This window comes from Haliotis rubra, unplaced genomic scaffold, assembly GCF_003918875.1.
Source record: "Haliotis rubra isolate DU_JTF1 unplaced genomic scaffold, ASM391887v1 Scf160, whole genome shotgun sequence".
Taxonomy (NCBI): domain Eukaryota; kingdom Metazoa; phylum Mollusca; class Gastropoda; order Lepetellida; family Haliotidae; genus Haliotis; species Haliotis rubra.
The window spans coordinates 1,692,290-1,712,479 of NW_025765559.1; the positions used below are offsets into that span (position 1 = coordinate 1,692,290).

A 20,190-nucleotide genomic window follows, 5' to 3' on the forward strand; every position below is an offset into this window, starting at 1 on the left:
GTTCCCTATGCCTTCACCATCCTCTCACTCTGCCATCGACTGTCGAAACACAATATCGACTTTCATGAGATAAAAGCACAGTTCTACATTGTCGAAAACGCCAATTTCGATGCTGAGTTGCCCATCGCAGTCGGTTTGGGCGGTGATGAGCGGTGAGGACAGGACTACGATATGGTCTGTGACGGCAGAGGTTTCTTCTGTGCAAACGTAGACGAACTGCATCGGCACTGAGGCGTCTGTTGTGAGTCCCAGTGGTCTGGCGTGCTGTTTCAATCGCTCTGGGGAAGTGATCCTGCAGATGGCTGTGCACAATCTGTTGGTCTTGACGTTGTGATGTTACTGAAGGTCGCCCACTGCGTGGACGGTCATGGATGCTGAAAGTCACCTGATACCAATCCTGCAGTCGGTGGATTGCCCTAACATGGACATTAAAATGATTGGCTACCCTCCGTGCAGTCTGAACAACTTGCAATCGTCCCAAGGCTTGGTTTCTCTGATCTCTCGTAAGTCGTGGCATGGTGATTGAGTCAAAACAAAAATGATTTCGGGCGAGTTTAGGACTCGCTTTCATTGGTAGGGTTGGCACGACATGCACGTGCATTTTCATTTTCATGAATGTCATACGGGACCTTTTACCACGTCTGCCTTTTTCGTTGCGCTTGGTCGATATGCTTTTTCATCCGAAAACACACTGATGTTGGTGAGTGAGTGAGTGAGTTAAGATTTTAAGTTACATCGGCAGTATTTCAGCCGTATCGTGACTATATCAAGTTACATATTAATAACAATTATAGGTAAATTATAAAATGCCTGTCAACGAAGGACAGTAAAACAACTATAATATCACAGATACAAATGTAAAACTAGTAATTAAATCTAAAACATTTTAATTATAGAGGACAACACAACATAAAAACGGGATATATATCGCTAACAACTGAGGGTAGATCACCATACTAGGGACCATGGGGACTTACAGTACCTTTGCTACCTGCATGGACCCTAGCTGGATTTACATCATCCCTTCAGCCATTGGCGATTGTAGACAAAATTAGCCATATTTTAAAATAACACATATTCTACGATTAAAGACACGTGATATGAAGAATCCTTTGAATGAAATGTGACTTACATACCTTCCTCAGGGCGACAATAATTTTACGCTACTCCAACCCCCTTTGAAGGTAATGCCACTAATATTCAAAGTCATTAATTCATTCTCACAAATTAAAATTCATATTCTAATTACAATACACATCCAAATTTATCAATTAATTCAATTTCTTTTAAAAATCCAAGGATTAAAAGAGGAGCAACATGATTGCAAAGATCCTTCATTGTTTTGACATCGACATATTTTTCCCTTGTGATGGAAAAATCAATACAGTCAAGCAAGACATGCTTGACCGTGATTCTTGCATCACAAGGGATGCAAAATGGAGAATCTTCGCCTTTTAACAAATATTCATGAGTATACCTGCTGTGGCCAATGCGACATCGTCGCATGATGACCTCTTCAAATCTGGACTGACAACCCAAGCAGGTGTAACCGATGGTTGGTTTAATTGCATGTAATTTACCTACTTGGGTGTCCCACTTCTTTTGTATCAGATCACGGATTTGCGATCTAATTGCAGCTTTGTAATCAGAGTATGGAATGAGAAGTGGTGTCACAGATTTGTTGAGTGCTGCATTAGCAGCAAAATCGGCCAAAATCAGCAATATCACGCCGGGGGACACCAGCATTGGGCTTTAAACATAGTACCTATGTGACCACAAGGGTTCCCCACCATCCCACTCCTGTAGAACATACCACGTTAATGACAGGAAATTAGTGTAACTATTATTACCGACCTCCAGTGTCCGGTGAACGCATCGCACACTTACTGTTACCTATCTTTCTCGACAGAGCCATTACAAGTGTTGTCACCAAACCAAGAGATATGAACTTTTTGCAAGACCAAGTACTTCTGTTTGCTGTCGTCGTGGCATCAGCCATTGTTTACAACTTGGCCCAAGGTAAGGATATAAGGCGGATGTGTATGTGAGTTGTTTTTACTGTATGGATCGTTTCCTGTTTCAAAGATACAAAAACATACGGGCATGCTACACGAGTTATCGAATGACGTCCATCTGTGACCAGTGAAGATCCGGATTAGAATTGGTCTTTAGCAACCCATGCTTGTCGTAAAAGGCGACTGACGGCATCGATTGGTCAGGCTCACTGACTTGGTTGACACATGTGATCGTATCCCAATCACGTAGATCGATGCTCATGGTGTTGATCACTAGAGTACAGACTCGATTATTTACAGACCACCGCCATATAGCTGGAATATTGCTGAGTGAGGCGTTTAGCAACAACTAACCAACCAACTGTGATTGGTTCACGATTTTTCATGTGTAACTTCATGTAGGGAATGTAGAAGGGATAATTATCAAACTGAAGGTTCTTGAGAGGCATTTAGAAGTGGTGTTCAAGTAAAACGCAAATATTATGGATGACCACTTTAGTGTATGCCACAAGGTTTCTGGGCTATTCCTTGCCCCTTGTCAAGTGAATTAAAGAAGAAGTTGTCATCCATAATATTTGCGTTTTATCAAACTGAAGTATTCTAAAATATATACTCAAAAGCAAATTGATAGAAACAAATCAACGTCACAGATTTGTTTATGTTCTAAATGTTTCCGAAGGACGTTTCAGCAACAACTGATGATGGATATTGCCAGAGTTCGGGCTGTATTAAGACCTTTACTAAAAATGTCTGGAGTTCATGGAGAGATAGTCACTAAAGCACACAGTGTTGTCAGTAGCAAATGGGGCGGTGGGGTAGCCTAGTGGTTAAAGCGTTGGCTCGTCACGCCGAAGACCCGGGTTCGATTCCCCACATGGGCACAATGTGTTAAGCCCATTTCTGGTGTCCCCCGCCGTGATATTGCTGGAATATTGCTAAAAGCGGCGTAAAACTAAACTCAGTCAGTCAGTAGCAAATGTATTTGCATATTTTGCTCGTGGGACATAAGCATTTCAATGTTTAGTTCATGTTTCTACAAGTTCATTACATACTGACATGAGAAGATCATTTTCCTTATGAAGATGATGAACCATGTCCTCACTTCGATTATCTTTTGAATAATTACAGGTGAAGTTATATGTCATTCACGCTATTGTCGCGAAGTACGCCTATTTTGTTCAAATTTGAACAAAAGAATATTCTGGAATGTCTAGTAAATGACGTATATTGAATGGCAGCATTTGCCACGGCCAAAGGAAAGTCTCATCCGTTTCAAATGTTTATCCAATCAAAGTGAGTGGTAGATTTAGACAGAGTCAGTTTTAGTGTATGTAACTGTCATTACATCCCATGTGATACCACGTTAACTATTCTGAGGGTGCACGGCTTTTCTTAAGCGGCGCTCTGTCAATACCTACATTCCAAATCCTCTGTGAAAAGTACGGCCATGGTGTAAATATTGCTCACGTTACGTGTGCTCCTGTGGGGAGAAGACCGTTCAACAGAAGATTGTTTTAGGGATGCATCAATTGCACAGACGATCACTCATTCTTCTCTTAAGAGTGTCCGATTTGGAATCAGCAAATATGGCAAATATACTTAGTTCCAAAAGAAACGCGACATGTCCATTTGAAAGAAAAACTGTTATCCCACATACGTGCTTCTTGCCACTATATGCTTGCACAGAACGCACCAAAGAAAGATAAAAGGCAACAGCAACGACAGTGGATTTAAGATCTGATGATTTTTTTAATTGTGTCCAACCTGAAGTGTCTGCTTTAGACACGTTTAGAAGTTTAAGCTGACATTCGATGTTATCAGTACCTGGTATGACCACCATTATTGTTTATCACATGAGTACACCGTCTTCCCATGGACATGAACAAACGTCGAATGAAAGCACGGGGAATGTTATTGTACTCATTCAACACTGCATTCTCCAACTGCCGCCGACTTTGTGGAGGAACTGGTCTTTGACGAAAGCGTCGGTCCAACTCGTCCCAGAGATGTTCCACTAGATACAAATCAGGACTAAGAAGTGGCCAAACCATTGTCTGGATGTGGTGATTGGCCAGGAATTGTCCTGTGATAATGGCCGAGTGGGCGCGGGCATTATCGTGTTGGAACTGCAACTGTGGTCTGGGTCTAAAGAACGGGATGACAACAGGCCTTAAGACTTCGTCAATGTAGCGTCGTGCAGTTACGCACCTTCCTCGACCTTGACCGTTGTTTTGTTTGGAAGATTACAGGTGGTACATGCCTTCCCCAGCTTATTCCACCCCACATCATAAGGGATGGCCCACCCCAGCGGTCACTTTCCAGAACACATGGGTCTCTGAAACGTTCATTTCGTCGACGCCATACTCTCACTCTCCCATTTGCAACGTGGACACAAAAACAACTCTCGTCTGAGAAAACAACGTTCTTCCACTGTGCATATCTCCAATGCTGATGTTGGCGAGCCCATGATAAGCGCAGACGACGGTGCCGTGGCCTCAAAATCGGTCCAACATAGGGTCTCCTACAGTGTAGCCGGTGTGCTCTCAAACGTCGACGCACAGTGTTTCCTGAAATTGGTCTGTTGTGAATCCCAATTTTTTGACGGGCTGTAACAGTAGCTGGAAGAAAACTGTTGCGAAGATGTGACGTTACGGTGTAACGGTCTTGTCTGTGTGACGTCACTCGTGGCATGCCATCTCTAGGTCGATCTCCAACCGAATTCGTTTGATTTTGGCGTTCAATCAGTAAATTGTTGTCCGATGTACTCCCATATGTTGTGTAACGTTAACAACACTGGAACCAGCATCAATCATCCCAAGAGCACATAGACGTGCTTCATTGCTCAGACGTGGCATATTGTTCTCTGAACCATTCAGCCATTTCTGGTGTCCCCCGCCGTGATGTTGCTGGAATATTGCTAAAAGCGGCGTAAAACTAAACTCAGTCAGTCAGTCTGAACCATTCAGAAAAAGAACACAACAGAAACTGCCGTGGCATCTTTTAAAGGGTTCTTTCTCTCGTTTTTCTAGAAGAAAGTGTCGTATCATTAAATTCACGTGCACAACGAGTAAGGGCAGGCGTTTATGTGATGTGTTTCTGTTGTTTTTTCCCATAAAAATGTTCAATAATTAGATTCAGTAGTTACGGCTAATCTAAAGTTAAAAGTCTTGTTTCAGAAGGTTAATTTCGAAAATTGGTTTCAAAGAACATTTAACATGCACATTCGTTATGATTGTAAAGTAGATAAGACAATTATGGAAATTTCAAAAACAAACATGAATGTCGCGTTTCTTTTGGAACTAAGTATATTTACCCGAATCATCAGTTTTACATCAGCGACAACAATTTTCCAAGGCTCAGAACTTAAATAAACCTATGATTCCATAACCAGAACACCGTCGGAAACAACCACTAAAGTAACCAAATCATCTGCACTTGATCGATTCTCCTCATATTGTGTCGCCTAAAATGTCTACTGAAACTGCAAAATAACTTCAAAGTTCAACCAGAGTCATCTTATGGTCAGGATTCCTCTTTATCCGTGAAAAAGCCATTAGGTCAAAACTTTCAAAACATGAATGTGGAACAAATATACAATAAACGGTCAAAATGGCAGACTTTTTTAATGGTTCTGTCAACGAAATTCAACTTTTTATTAAGATCGTATCCTTAGAGGATATGATGTGTTCGAAAACACACAAAACACTGCACATGACGTGGCGCTCTCAAGGAAGGCAAGGAGAAGATCCATAATAAACCATCCGAAGAAATAGTTTGTTTGCAGTGGAATTGTAGAGGGCTAATCTTGATGAACTACATCTGTGAGTCCAGAATGTGTTATTGGTTACAATAATCATATCTAAAGAAGATAGATAATTTTAACTTACATCAGTTTGTTGCATACGATTAATAATATTATATTTCTCCTCCGGGTGAGCAGGCCACAGGAACAGCTCTTTAATTACAGACTCGAACCTACTGAAGGAATTTGAATGGTCAGCCCGCGACGACCTCAGTGGAAGTGTTCATGTTCCTACAGTACTAAAACCTGTAACCCCATCTGATGTTCCTCCATCATCAAGGTGAAATTTTAAAAAGGCTAACCGTCATTCATATGAAACATTGTGCTCGAATAATCTTAAACCTGAACTGTTTACTGATGTTCCTGATGCTATGAAATGGTTATCAGATGAATTACATGACATAGGTGACGAGTGTATCGCAAAGTGTTATGCAATCCCACATGACTGCAAACAATGCAGGAAGGCAAGCAAAAGGTTGGACATTATTCCGCCGTCATCGTATGGTCCAAAAATTGAATACATTCAAGATTTTAGACTTTTAAACGTAAAGATCAATAATGGCGAAATTATACATGAAAATCAGTTCACTTACGCCGATTCCAAAGGTCTGAAATGTTATCCAGAAAACCGAAGATTAGGTTTCTAAATCTAGCATTCGCCATCTTAAAGACCAAACCCAATTATTAACTAATAAATCCGATAGTGCTGATACATTTTTGGAACCTTTGACCAAACTATCTTTCTTATCTAACTATGTACCTCAATTTCAAATATAGCAAAATCAGCAAGAAACGAAAACTATTCATTTCAATTCAGGTGTTGAGGAACATTACAGTGAAATAGTATCTGTTCGTAAGCTTCATTCGGCTCTTACACAAGCTCCAGATACTGCAATGTGAGATGCTAACATCTGTGCATTATCAACTCCGGAAGCACTTATAAATCATGTTTAGACAGTCTTTTTAATATCACTGATGACAGTTGGGGAAACGTCTTTCTTCATTGCGTGATACTATAACCTAAATACCCGAACATGGACGAACCGATCCTTCAAATTATTGACCAATTTCACAAACAATCTTCGTTTGCAAAACCATGAAAAGCATGATCAATAATCGATTTATCGATTTAGTACTTGGACTCCCACAATCAACTTACTGCTAGAAGCAGAATCACTATCGAACATATACTGCGTAAATTTGTCAAAAATGCCATAGTTAATAAACAACATGAAGTGTCAATCTTTTCCATTCTACACTGAGGATAGGACCCTGTGTGGAAATAAAAGATTTGCATAATTTTGGACAGACACATACTTGGGTTGTCAGTGCAGATTTGAGTAGGTCGTATTGGCCATTCAATATATACACTTGATTATTTGTAATAATGTATAGATCCCATATTTTGTTTTCCTTGTGATGAAAGAAAACATGCTCCCATCCATCATTTCCTTCATCCATGAAGGATCTTTCTGATAATGATACCTTTGTTTTTATTAGAGAATATAGAATTGAACAAACTTATATGTTTAGTAAAGAGCTAAACGTTATTTTAAAAGTGGTAGATTAAATTAGCAAGTGTGATTATCAGTAGGTGTATCGTCAAAGTGTTGTGCAATTATTGTCCTTCTAAGTCTAAAAACATTCAAAGTAAACCATGGCCTACAAGTTATTTTAATCGTAGTATATTTGTTAGGCTACACCTGACTGTAATCGCTAGCATCTGAAAGGATGGTGTAAATCCAGCTAGACTCCTGTAAGTAACAAACGTACTGTTAGTTCCAGCTTATGGTGATCAACCTTCAGTTGCTGGCAGTCTGTAGAACGTTTTTATGATGTGCCGTGTATATAAATGGCGTTTTATGGTTACTTGCGAGTTTTACACGGAAATCTGTGATATTTTAATGTCATTCACTGTCGTTTGTTGACATGTATTTATATAATTTAAGGTTGTTCTTTATTAATCTATGGCTGAAGTACTGCCGATAGGACTTTAAATTATACCTCACTCACTCAGTGTGTACCTAATCAATCCCTTCTGTGGAGAAACATGAATAACTAATCGTACCCTTATGTGGATAAAAATGTGTAACTGAAAAGCCAAAGACATTTGATAGATAAAATGGTTCCTTCCATCATTCAGGACAATGAAGACAGGGCATTGTAATGTTTCCATTTAAAGTATGTACATGCATTGAGAATAGTCAACATCAATATTGCATCAAGGATAACATATATACACGAGGAGAAAAGTATCGCAACACCCATACGTTTTTCTCTCAATATCGTAAAAATTGCCATATAACAAAATAATTGAAGACAATAACCTTTATATTACGTGTCTCAAACGTAACAAATCATGGAACACGTGTTGCAGGTAACAAGTGTGGATCATATGAAACACTTGGACCCCTCGTGTCGTGAAATACAGTTTCATTCACCCTTGTTAGAAAACTAAGCTAAAACCAGGGTATGAAACTCCCAAAACTTTCAGCCAGACCACAGGGATGGTTAGATGTAAAACTTGCCAGCCCTGACCAAAACCTACGTGCCCACAAAATATCTTCATATACAACATGTCTAAATTTTAGCCCGACCGTCGGGCAGGTGAATTGAGAATTTGTCAGTCCGTGTTGAAAATAGCCCGTCCCAGGTGGTCTGGCAGGCAGGTATTTAGAACGCAGCTAAAACGCATACTTTTTTAGCAGGTCGTGTTGGCCATTCAATATAAATATACTTGAATATTGTAATAATGTATGGATCCCATATTTTGTTTTCCTTGTGATGAAAGAATCCGTCATGCATGACCTGCTGGACTGTATTAATGTTCCTATCACAAGGGCTAATCATCTCCTTCATCCATGAAGGATCTTTTTGACAATGATAGCTTTGTTTTTATTAGAGAATATAGAATTGAACAAATTGATATGTTTAGCAAAGAGATAAACGTTATTTTAAAACTGGTAGATTAAATTAGCAAGTGAGATTATCAGTGGCTGTATCGTCAAAGTCTTTTGACAATTATTGTCCTCCTAAAGCCTCAAAACATTTAAAGTATACCATGGCCTACAAGATATTTAATCGTAGTACCACTCTATGGGCCCCCTCAACTAACTACAGCTCAAAAGATGGTAAGTTACAGGTAGGGTTAACGCCGGGTTGTCCATGAGACAAATAGTCAGGCAGTTAGGTCAAAAATTAGTCGATTAGTAAGGAAACATCACTGAACAAACGATGTAAAGGCAGAACACGCAAGACATCAGCTAGACAACATCGCGCACGCGCAGTCATCGATTTCCTGCATCAAACAGCCATTACCACCCTTCCATGGCCAGCCAGAAGCCATTTCCACCTTTCCTTGGCCAGCCAGAAGCCATAACCACCCTTCCATGGCCAGCCAGAAGCCCTTATTTGAACCCTATCAAGCATGTTTATGACATTCTCCTGCGTAAGGTTCATCCGAGAAATCCACCAGTCCAGAATATTGATGAATTAGAGCAAACATTGCACCAAGAATGGAACAGGTTGCCCAAACGATTCAGCGCCTTGTGCACTCAATGAGGACGAGGGTTCAAAACGTCATCCAGGTTAGCGGAGGTTACACAAGATACTGACTGTGTCTTCTGTTTCCGAAACTGAAGATCTTATTTGTGGATTGTGTTGTCAATTAGGACTAAGCATCGTGTTACACGTTTAGGACGACCATACTTTTATTGACACATTATGTCCTATGTCTAATCAAATATACCTTTCAGATTCTTTATTGTTGTTCAGATTCTTTATTGTGTTAATGAAAAGTCTTTTTAGCACTTTCGCTCCAAAATCATTTCCTGTGAACACGCACATGACATAATATTATAAACTGTGATTAAATATAGGTCCTGTCATATTGTATATTTCCAAAAATATGTTTTCCATCTTGAACTGTCTTCTTGATGATAATGTTCTAAGTTTAATGGTGTTTTGGAAATGTAGTGCACAAGTTACATTTTACTAATCGCACCAGAGTTTGTAAGGGAGGTAACTGCTGGGTCTGAAGCTATGGGTTTCCTTTAACGTGTAAGTGTCACACTGACTTTCAATCGAAAATATAATGTGTTTGAACGTACAAACACATCATCTTCATAGTGAAACGTGTGCTTAAGTCATCGAGAGCAACTTGTGAGTGTGTGTTTAGTTGTTAGGTAATATTCAAAGTATGTCTAAATTTCAGTATGTTTATATGATTTTACCTGTCTCATTTAAGTGGGGGAGAATAATTTGTGCATTTGGTCTCCAGTTCTAGAATGGTAAGCTGTCACTTATGTTATCACACAAAGAGATGGTCGCCCTGTGTGGCATACAAATCCAATGATGTTTTCCTCCTTCTTCCACCAGACCCTGTCAACCTGGCCCTGAATAAGATAGCGACAGCAAGCAGCGTCGATACGTCGCCTCAGCTGGCAGTTGACGGAAACATGTCTCCGAGGTTTCGCGACGGCAGCTGCTTCAACTCCCCGTTTGACACCGCTTTTACAGTGGCTCAGCGTAGACTTAGACGACGTCTACGTCATCACAAGCGTCAACGTCACCAACAGGGCTGACTGCTGTGGTGAGTAGAGCACTCTGTGGCAGGTAACATCATAAGTGTTCACTGGCCATGAAGGGGACATAGGCTGATGTACCCTCTATGCTTGTTTATGTTTCCTGAGCCCCATGGCGAGAGGAACTTAAACAAACATAGAGGGTACATGAACCCATGGGCCTGAGGCACCAGTGAGCAACGTATTTATCTGACCGGACACCTCAATGTTAATCTTTAACTGTTTGAAGCACGGGTATCTGATCATCATAAGGAGTACCAGAGTTAGGCAATTGGCCAAAACTAGATTTTCAGTTGTCATGGAATCTAGCAGACAACAAGAAAAAACAAATTTAGAGTTATCTCCCTTCCATCGATTTGCATTCGCAAATCATCGGTAATTTCCGTACATCATACGTGACTCAGTTATTCAAGATAAAGAATTACTAACATGAAGTACCAAATGAATTCCCACAGTTCGGCATTCCTAGCGGGTAACATAGAAAATGTTACTCGCTTGTAAGCGGGATAGAAATGGCGTCATCATCATTTGCATAAAGTTTGACAGACACTTTTGTCTTCATATCTGTGAAATTTGTGGAAATTTGGTGAATGCGGACAATCTTTGGTGATTCAAAGCCACAGTCATGCATTGTAGCCATGGCGACGAGAGACCTAGACACAAGTGCATTGCTATGGTGGAGCAATACAAGGCTTCTCTACAATGATTAGCATTCATATTCGCAGACAGTTGCTAAAGCTGATGGAAAAGACTCCTTCTTAGGAGGAACCGTTCTACTGCTTTGAATGCTGTCAAATCTGATGCCGCCTCTTCATATATAGATCACCAAAACATGCGAGTGACTGTTTTGGGATGTACATAAGATCAGATTGACAGGCAAAATGTTTAACTGCATGTCCGACCGTTGTGGTCCTCTTGAGTAAAATAGAAATAACGGGTCATCACAAAAATACAAAAAATAAAGATTCATTTCAATTTCAATTCAACGGATTAGCATGTGGCGAATTTGATATGAAAAATCACTTGGTTTTACATGTCCGTCAAATTAAAATGCTACAAATGTTTATCTGGATATATGGTTCGGAGAAAGTGGTTATTGGAACGAGATTCTTTGACATAACGTATGGTATGGATTTACAAGTTCTTCAATCTTTACAACACGGCGTTTCTGGGCTACTTCTTGCCCCTTCATCAGGTGAATGCTGTTATGTTGTTATGGTACCTGATGTTTCGTGAGATCACTTTCATACAAGTATTCATCGTTTATACAATTCTATCTTTTTTTTATAAACAGTCCGTAAAACAGTTTGAGGAGACCTGCTATGTATGTTTGCTTCCAGCTGACAGAATGCATGATGTGTACGTGGAGGTATTTTCGGACAACAACGACTCCCCGGGTTTCTGCAGTTCCCATGATGGCGTGGTGGGTGCAGGAGAAACCATTCGTCTCACATGTGATCCACCCCAGTTCGGGCGCCACGTCAGACTTAGCCGGCCTACCACAAGCAGTGAGCGTTTTGCCGTCTGTGAGATGCAGGTCTTTGGATACAGATCGCCACAACAGTGTAAGTGCAGCTTGACATCCTCAGGCGGTTCGAACGCCGATCTGTGCGATGTTGCAGCTGAATGATGGCTAGGGGCACTAACTCCACACAATGTACCCTTGTTGAGTATGGATGCCCCTGGCCCGAATAGCCTTTTCCATCTTAAACTCCAGTTATTAAAGTGTTTTTTCATCAATGTTACTATTCTCTACATTGCATTCAGTTGAATATTATACAATGAAACCCCTCAACTAGAAATGCTGGTCACCATGAAAGCCTGGCAGCAGATGAAAGGTCTACCTGTTTCAACTTAATGGAGTTAGTTAACGGGGTCGTACTGAACAGAATATATAACGTCAGTACCAGGGAATAATCAAACCAGATTCCAATTGGATGAACAAAATGGCAGTGAACAAGGTAAGAATGGGTGACTGAAAAATCAGGGATGACATATGGAGAAGTTTAATTTTGTCGTCCTTACCGACAGTAATACGGTGACTTCCTACTTGTCCAGCAGCTGGTAAACAGTAAATCCCACGTTTGTACATGTTTAGTAGCAGGGACCATCTAAAAAATATTTGCCAGTGATACTCCCTCAGCAGATCCCCCTCCTTAAGGTGATGGATGTCTCCGGTGGGTGTTGGATGTTGTTGGTGAAGGGCATCTGGGGTGGGTGTTGGATGTTGGCGCGGGGCGTGTGGGGTGGGTGTTGGATGTTGGTGATGGGTGTTGGATGTTGGCGATGGGCGTCTGGGGAGGGTGATGGATGTTGGCGGGGGGCGTGTGGGGTGGGTGTTGGATGTTGGTGATGGGTGTTGGATGTTGGCGATGGGCGTCTGGGGAGGGTGATGAATGATGGCGGTGATTGGGTCTGGGTTGGGTGTTTGCTGATCCCAATGGGTGGATGTTGGATGATGGCGGTGGGTGTCTAGGGTGGGTGTTGGATGTTGGCAGTTGGCATCTGGGGTAGATGTTGGATGATGGCGGTGGGTGTCTGGGTTGGAGGATGGCAGTTGGCATCTGGGATGGATGTTGGATGTTGGCGATGAGCGTCTGGAGTAGGTGTTGGATGAGGGCGATGGGTGTTGGATGTTGGCGATGGGTGTCTGGGGTAGGTGTTTGATGCTAACGGTGGTTGTGTGGGGTGGGTGTTGGATGTGGGCGATGGGTGTTGGATGTTGACGGTGGGCGTCTGGGGTGGGTATTGGATGTTGGCGTTGGTGTCTGGAGTGGGTGTTGAATGTTGGCGATGGGTGTCTGGGGTGAGTGTTGGATGTTGGCGATGGGTGTCTGGAGTGGGTGTTGAATGTTGGCTATGGGTGTCTTGAGTGGGTGTTGAATGTTGGCGATGGGTGTCTGGGGTGGGTGTTGAATGTTGGCGATGGGTGTCTGGGGTGGGTGTTGAATGTTGGTGATGGGTGTCTGGAGTGGGTGTTGAATGTTGGTGATGGGTGTCTGGGGTGGGTGTTGGATGTTGGCGATGGGTGTCTGGAGTGGGTGTTAAATGTTGGCGATGGGTATCTTGAGTGGGTGTTGAATGTTGGCGATGGGCGTCTGAGGTAGGTGTTGGATGTTGGCGATGGGTGTCTTGAGTGGGTATTGAATGTTGGCGATGGGTGTCTGGGGTGGGTGTTGAATATTGGCGATGGGTGTCAGGGGTAGGTGTTGGATGTTGGCGATGGGCGTCTGGGGTAGGTGTTGCATGCTAACGGTGGTTGTCTGGGGTGGGTGTTGAATGTTTGTTATGGGTGTCAGGGTAGGTGTTGGATGTTGGCGATGGGCGTCTGGGGTGGGTGTTGGATGAGGGCGATGGGTGTTGGATGTTGGCGATGGGCGTCTGGGGTGGGTGTTAGATGCTAACGATGGTTGTCTGGGGTGGGTGTTGGATGATGGCGGTGGGTGTCTGGGTGGAGGTTGGATGTTGGCAGTTAGCATCTGGGATTGATGTTGGATGTTGGCGGTGGGTGTCTAGAGTGGGTGTCGGATGTTGGTGATGGGTGTGCATGTTTTCGGTGGGTGTCTGTGTTGGGTGATGGATGTTGACGATGGGTGTCTATGGTGGGTGCTGGATCTAGGCAATGGGTGTATGGGGGATAGGTGTTGAATGTTGGCAGTAGGCGTTTGGGGTAGGTGTTGACGGTGGGCGTCTGGGGTGGGTGTTGGATGTTGGCAATGGGTGTCTGGGGTGGGTGTTGGATGTTGGTGATGGGTGTCTGGGGTGGGTGTTGGATGTTGGTGATTGGTGTCTGGGGTGGGTGTTGGATGTTGGTGATGGGCGTCTGGGGTGGGTGTTGGATGATGGCGGCGGGCGTCTGGGGTGGGTGTTCGATGTTGACGGTGGGCGTCTAGGGTGGGTGTTGGATGTTGGTGATGGGCGTCTGGGGTGGGTGTTGGATGTTGGTGATGGGCGTCTGGGGTGGTTGCTGGATGTTGACGGTGGGCGTCTGGGGTGGGTGTTGGATGTTGGTGATGGGCGTCTGGGGTGGGTGTTGGATGTTAGCGATGTGTGTCTGGGATGCATGTTGGATGATGGCGGTAGGTGTTTGGCGTGGGTGTTGGATGTTGGCGGTGGGCGTGTCTGGGGTGGGTGTTGGATGTTGGCGGTGGGTGTTACGGGTGGGTGTTTGGGGTGGGTGTTGGATGTTGGCGGTGGGTGTTACGGGTGGGTGTTTGGGGTGGGAGTTGTTTGTTTGGGGTGGGAGTTGGATGTTGGCGGTGGGTGTGCTGAAACAGCACTTTTGAACACTACTGCGCTCATAACGAAACTCGAAAGTAATGTGCTCTGTTTCTGTTCAAGGTTCAAGATATGTGAGGAAAGTTGGAGTGCGCCTAAATCCGGTCAACTTCACCAGTTTCCAGGGGGAGACAACTCTACCGGCGTGTGGCAACGCCTGTCATGGTTCTGCAGGATGCATAGGATTTAACTATAACGAGGGTGAGCCGTGCATGCTTGTGCACCGTCATGCAGGCTTCACTGAAGACAGCGAGTGGAGCGTATTTTTGCTTCAGCAGTGTTGACAATAGACTTTTGCCCAATCGTGTGTACCACCAAGTGATATGACTATAAAATTGTTAAAAGCGGCGTAATACCATACGCATTTATTCACACAAAGTGTGCACCCGTTTTAGACATTCTGGTGCTGTTATCATGACTGATGATGTTTACCCTTTTGCAGTTTCAGATACACACACACACGACTGGTACAATACAGTGTCCTTTTTGGTCCGCTTATTGTAACTTCTGTTTATACTACTAAGTATTTTTAACTTGTGGGTTGGGCCCCTTGTCTGACCACACCGGACTGCAGCGGTCAGTTGGCACTTGAAGCTGTCCAGGGTGCCGTTGTACAAAGCAACCTTAGCGCTAAGGTGACCGTAACTCCCAATCTTAACATAGACATAAGGTAACCTTAGCGCTAAGGTGACCGTAACTCCAATACCTTAACATAGCCATAAGGTAACCTTAGCGCTAAGGTGACCGTAACTCCCAAACCTTAACATAGACATAAGGTAGCCTTAGCGCTAAGGTGACCGTAACTCCCAAACCTTAACATAGACATAAGGTAGCCTTAGCGCTAAGGTGACCGTAACTCCCATACCTTAACATAGACATAAGGTAACCTTAGCGCTAAGGCGACCGTAACTCCCATACCTTAACATTGACTAAAGGTAGCCTTAGCGCTAAGGTGACCGTAACTCCAAAACCTTAACATAGACATAAGGTAGCCTTAGCGCTAAGGTGACCGTAACTCCCATACCTTTACATGGACATAAGGTAACCTTAGCGCTAAGGTGACCGTAGCTCCCATACCTTAACATAGACATAAGGTAACCTTAGCGCTAAGGTGACCGTAACTCCCATACCTTAACATTGACTAAAGGTAGCCTTAGCGCTAAGGTGACCGTAACTCCCAAACCTTAACATAGACATAAGGTAACCTTAGCGCTAAGGTGACCGTAACTCCCATACCTTAACATAGACATAAGGTAACCTTAGCGCTAAGGTGACCGTAACTCCCATACCTTAACATAGACTAAAGGTAGCCTTAGCGCTAAAGTGACCGTAACTCCCATACCTTAACATAGACATAAGGTAACCTTCGCGCTAAGGTGACCGTAACTCCAAAACCTTAACATAGACATAAGGTAGCCTTAGCGCTAAAGTGACCGTAACTCCAATACCTTAACATAGACATAAAGTAAACTTAGCGCTAAGGTGACCGTAACTCCCATACCTTAACATAAACATAAGGTAACCTTAGCGCTAAGGTGACCGTAACTCCCATACCTTAACATAGACATAAGGTAACCTTAGCGCTAAGGTGACCGTAACTCCCAAACCTTAACATAGACATAAGGTAGCCTTAGCGCTAAAGTGACCGTAACTCCCATATCGTAACATAGACATAAGGTAACCTTAGCGCTAAGGTGACCGTAACTCCCAAACCTTAACATAGACATAAGGTAACCTTAGCGCTAAGGTGACCGTAACTCCCATACCTTAACATAGACATAAGGTAACCTTAGCGCTAAGGTGACCGTAACTCCCATACCTTAACATAGACATAAGGTAACCTTAGCGCTAAGGTGACCGTAACTCCCATACCTTAACATAGACATAAGGTAACTTTGGCGCTAAGGTGACCGCAACTCCCATACCTTAACTTAGACATAAGGTAACCATAGCGCTAAGGTGACCGTAACTCCCATACCTTAACATAGACATAAGGTAGCCTTAGCGCTAAGGTGACCGTAACTCCCATACCTTAACATAGACACACAGAGAGAAAGAGAGAGAGAGTCTTTATTTCCTCCAGACGATCATCCGAAGATCAAACATATTATATACATGTAGATACAAGAAAGGGGGCAAAGTTACAAAATTGGTATAGATGTATATACAATTATATTAATCAAGATGAATACCTAAAGAACATACGTGTACATTGTAGGAGATGTCGTCTTATTCGGTAAATGTATAAAGAAAATCGTAAAATGATTGTTTCCCATGTCCCTTGATCAACATTATCATTAAAAACAGTTTCACCTCCAAATAGAAAAGAGAGCATATCGAGTTCATCCTGTGATTCAAAGGCAACATAGGTTTCCACATCAAGATTGTCAATCATAAACACAAAAAATTCGTTTCTCTCAGTGTGAAGTTGTTCACAGTGTAGGAGTATATGAAAATCATAATCATAAGTATATTTGTTGCATAGGTTACATTCTTTAGATATTTTGCCACGTGATGAGATCTTAATACATATTTGGAGGGCAGATTTATAACTGGGATGCAAGTATGCCAATTGCCAGAGGATATGATGGTTTAACTTGGAATGGATCCGTGCATAAAGCGTCATGTTTGTATTAATTGAGGTTTGTATAACCCATCTGTGTTCTTCATAGCTATGTACAGATGTATTTACAATTTTTCGCCATTCGTACTTCGGAGGGAATACACCTTCTTTAATATATTTATCTATGTGTACATGTAAATTATATTTGTAGAGTACTGATAGTAGATCATCACAGATTGAAGGGGATTTTGTAGATGTGGTTATTGCTGCACAAAATATGTTTTTGGCAAAATTATTACAAGAGATTTTGCATTGACGTCCAAGAAAAATGAGTTTACATTTGTCGATGTAACCAATGAGTGTCCACAATCCCAAATTTGCAATAGTAGAGTCTGTTGGTGATCTTTTATCAAGCCCCTGCACAATACGAGCAAAATATCGTTGTGTAAGTTCAAGTGCATCGGCTTGTTGACCTCTAATGGTAGGTAATATTTCACAGCCATAGAGACTTGTTGTAAGTATCATTCTCAGCCAGATTTTGACGCATGTGAATGGGTGGAGTTGAGAGTGATGAAGTCCCGCAGATCTTAGGGAATTTATGTTTTGTCTTGCTTTCTGACAATACCTAACGATTCTTGTTTTTGTTGAGAGATTATCAGTTAGGAGAACACCTCCATAGGTAGTTGATTCAGACTGGGGGATAGGCGTATCACCAAGGCGATACTGGAAGTTAGAATATACGGATTTTCTTTTGCTGAAGACTATAGTACTTTTAGCTGGGTTGTAGGTCAAACGCCATTTGGAGGCATATGACGACACGATGTCTAATGATGATTGTAAACCTTTAGGTGATGCACTAATAAGCGTGGTATCGTCAGCAAGCAAGACTGCAGGAACATGCATACCGTATACACAAATACCACAACTGGCTTCTCTGAGAGCAGTGATAAGGTCATTTATAAAAATAAGGAAGAACCAAGCTGAAATAACTCTTCCTTGGCCAACACCTGCTTGACACAATATGTGTCTGATCTCTCACCCTGGTAACAAACAAAGGATTCGCTATGAGTATAACAGTGATATAAAAGATTCCAGGTATTACGGCTTATACCAATTTCATGTAATTTATAAAACAATCCATCGTGCCAGATTCTGTCAAAGGCTTTTTCGTTGTCAAGAAAGGCAGAGAAAACAGCAGAATCTCTATGCATATAAAATTGAATACTTTCCATGAGCGTGAATACAGACATAATGGCTCCATGTTGGCGTCGAAAGCCAAATTGTAACATATCCGGAAAATCTGGCCTTGATTTTGTTAATTTATGTTCGATTCTTTTAAGAAGGAGCTTTTCAAAAAGGTAACCTCTGTAATTTCGTGGGTCACTCTTGTCTTTTTTTGCCTTTATATATTGGTATAACCATACCGAGTCTATATTCCTTTGGGACATATTGAGAGGTAGTGATAGCATTGAATAGTTTCCATAGATGGGTGGTGATAATATCACCTGCAAAGATGATTTGTTCATTTGTAATTCTATCAGGGCCAGGTGATTTGTTTTTACTCAGGGATGTAATGGCATCTTTAACTTCACTGAAAGAGAAATCCTTTTCCAGTTCTTCATCATAGTCGTGATGGGAGATTTTTATATCAGTAACCTATTTAGATACATGATCTTTAAAGTCAGAGTCAAATTTATCTGACTCATGTGGTTGAGCTAAATCTGAGAAATATTTCCCCCAAATTGTACAAATGTCAAGGGGTGTTGATCCACTCGCTTCCCCGTATGTAAGAACAGGGATATTAGTAACAGTTGCTCTCTGTTTTCGAATGTTTTTATAAAAAGAGTTTACATCCATTTCAGCTGAAACTTCGATTTCTTTCAGCATTTCATGTCTATTATGTCTTTTGGATTGTCGGAAAAGTCGCCGAAACTTACGCTTTTCCTCTTTATAGGCTGAGCGTAATTGAGATGTTGGATCACGAGGTTTATCATTGTTTACCCATTCGCGTCGAGCAACGCGCATGCGGTAGTGAGCATCATTTAACCCGTCCGATTTCCAATATGGTTTTAAGTATGGCTTATAACTGCTATGTGGTATGGTGTTGACACCTGCATGTAATAAGGCAGTGGTAATCATATCATTATACGTATCAATGGCGTTTTCCTTGTGTTCGTCTACAAGGGAAGGATAATGATATTGTATAAAATATTCAACTGAATATTGATAGGAGCCTATATCATTTTCATTGGCTCTTCCCCATTTGGGAATACCGTAGTAATCTCCACTGCTGTACTGTTTAAGTACTGACAGGTCGATGGATATTAGGCAGGGTAGATGGTCTGAAACACTGTAAGGACATGCATCAATGATTTGAACATCACTAATATAATTGCTTATACATGAGGAAACTAGTATGTAGTCAATCATGCTTTGATGTAAGTTGGCCTTTGATCTATAGGTATATGTTGGTATGTTAAAACTGGACCAGGTTGTGCTTAAAGCGTTTACGAGATTTCTCTCCGATAGCGCACTTTTTAAAATCTCATCTCTTTGCGATAGAAGAGATTTACATACATCAGAGTTAAGACCAAGTATAATTGTTGTACTTATCTCAGATAAGTAATCATACACATCAAGTATTTCATTGAGAGCATTGCAGTAGGCTGCATATAATACATTGGTTGAAGGTAAACGGCAAGCAATTACATAAACACCACAGTAGCCTTGTCTGATAAGTTTAACCGCTATTGCGTAATCCGAGTGGACTGTTAGAGATTTCGCTCTCCACGGAGAGTGGGTATTTACTAAGATAGCAAGTCCCTGAGATCCACGAGAACACGTTGAGTTAGCTTTCATACAGTTATATGTTACCAGATTGACGTTACTAAGAGAGTGTAGATGATGTAACTTGTCTAGGGGAAGCCAGTGTTCTTGTAACGCCACTAC

The 20,190-nt window shown here is 42.0% G+C and overlaps 1 protein-coding gene across 1 annotated transcript; it reads left to right on the plus strand.

Moving 5' to 3' along the window:
• Positions 1-1,911: 1,911 nt before the first annotated feature.
• On the plus strand, positions 1,912-15,190 carry LOC124271444. The gene is made up of 4 exons (XM_046706595.1): positions 1,912-2,019; positions 10,195-10,408; positions 11,741-11,965; positions 14,742-15,190. Exons 3-4 carry the CDS (start codon positions 11,749-11,751, stop codon positions 14,960-14,962), a joined length of 438 nt encoding a protein of 145 aa, XP_046562551.1. The 5' UTR covers positions 1,912-2,019; positions 10,195-10,408; positions 11,741-11,748; the 3' UTR covers positions 14,963-15,190.
• The last annotated feature ends 5,000 nt before the right edge of the window (positions 15,191-20,190 follow it).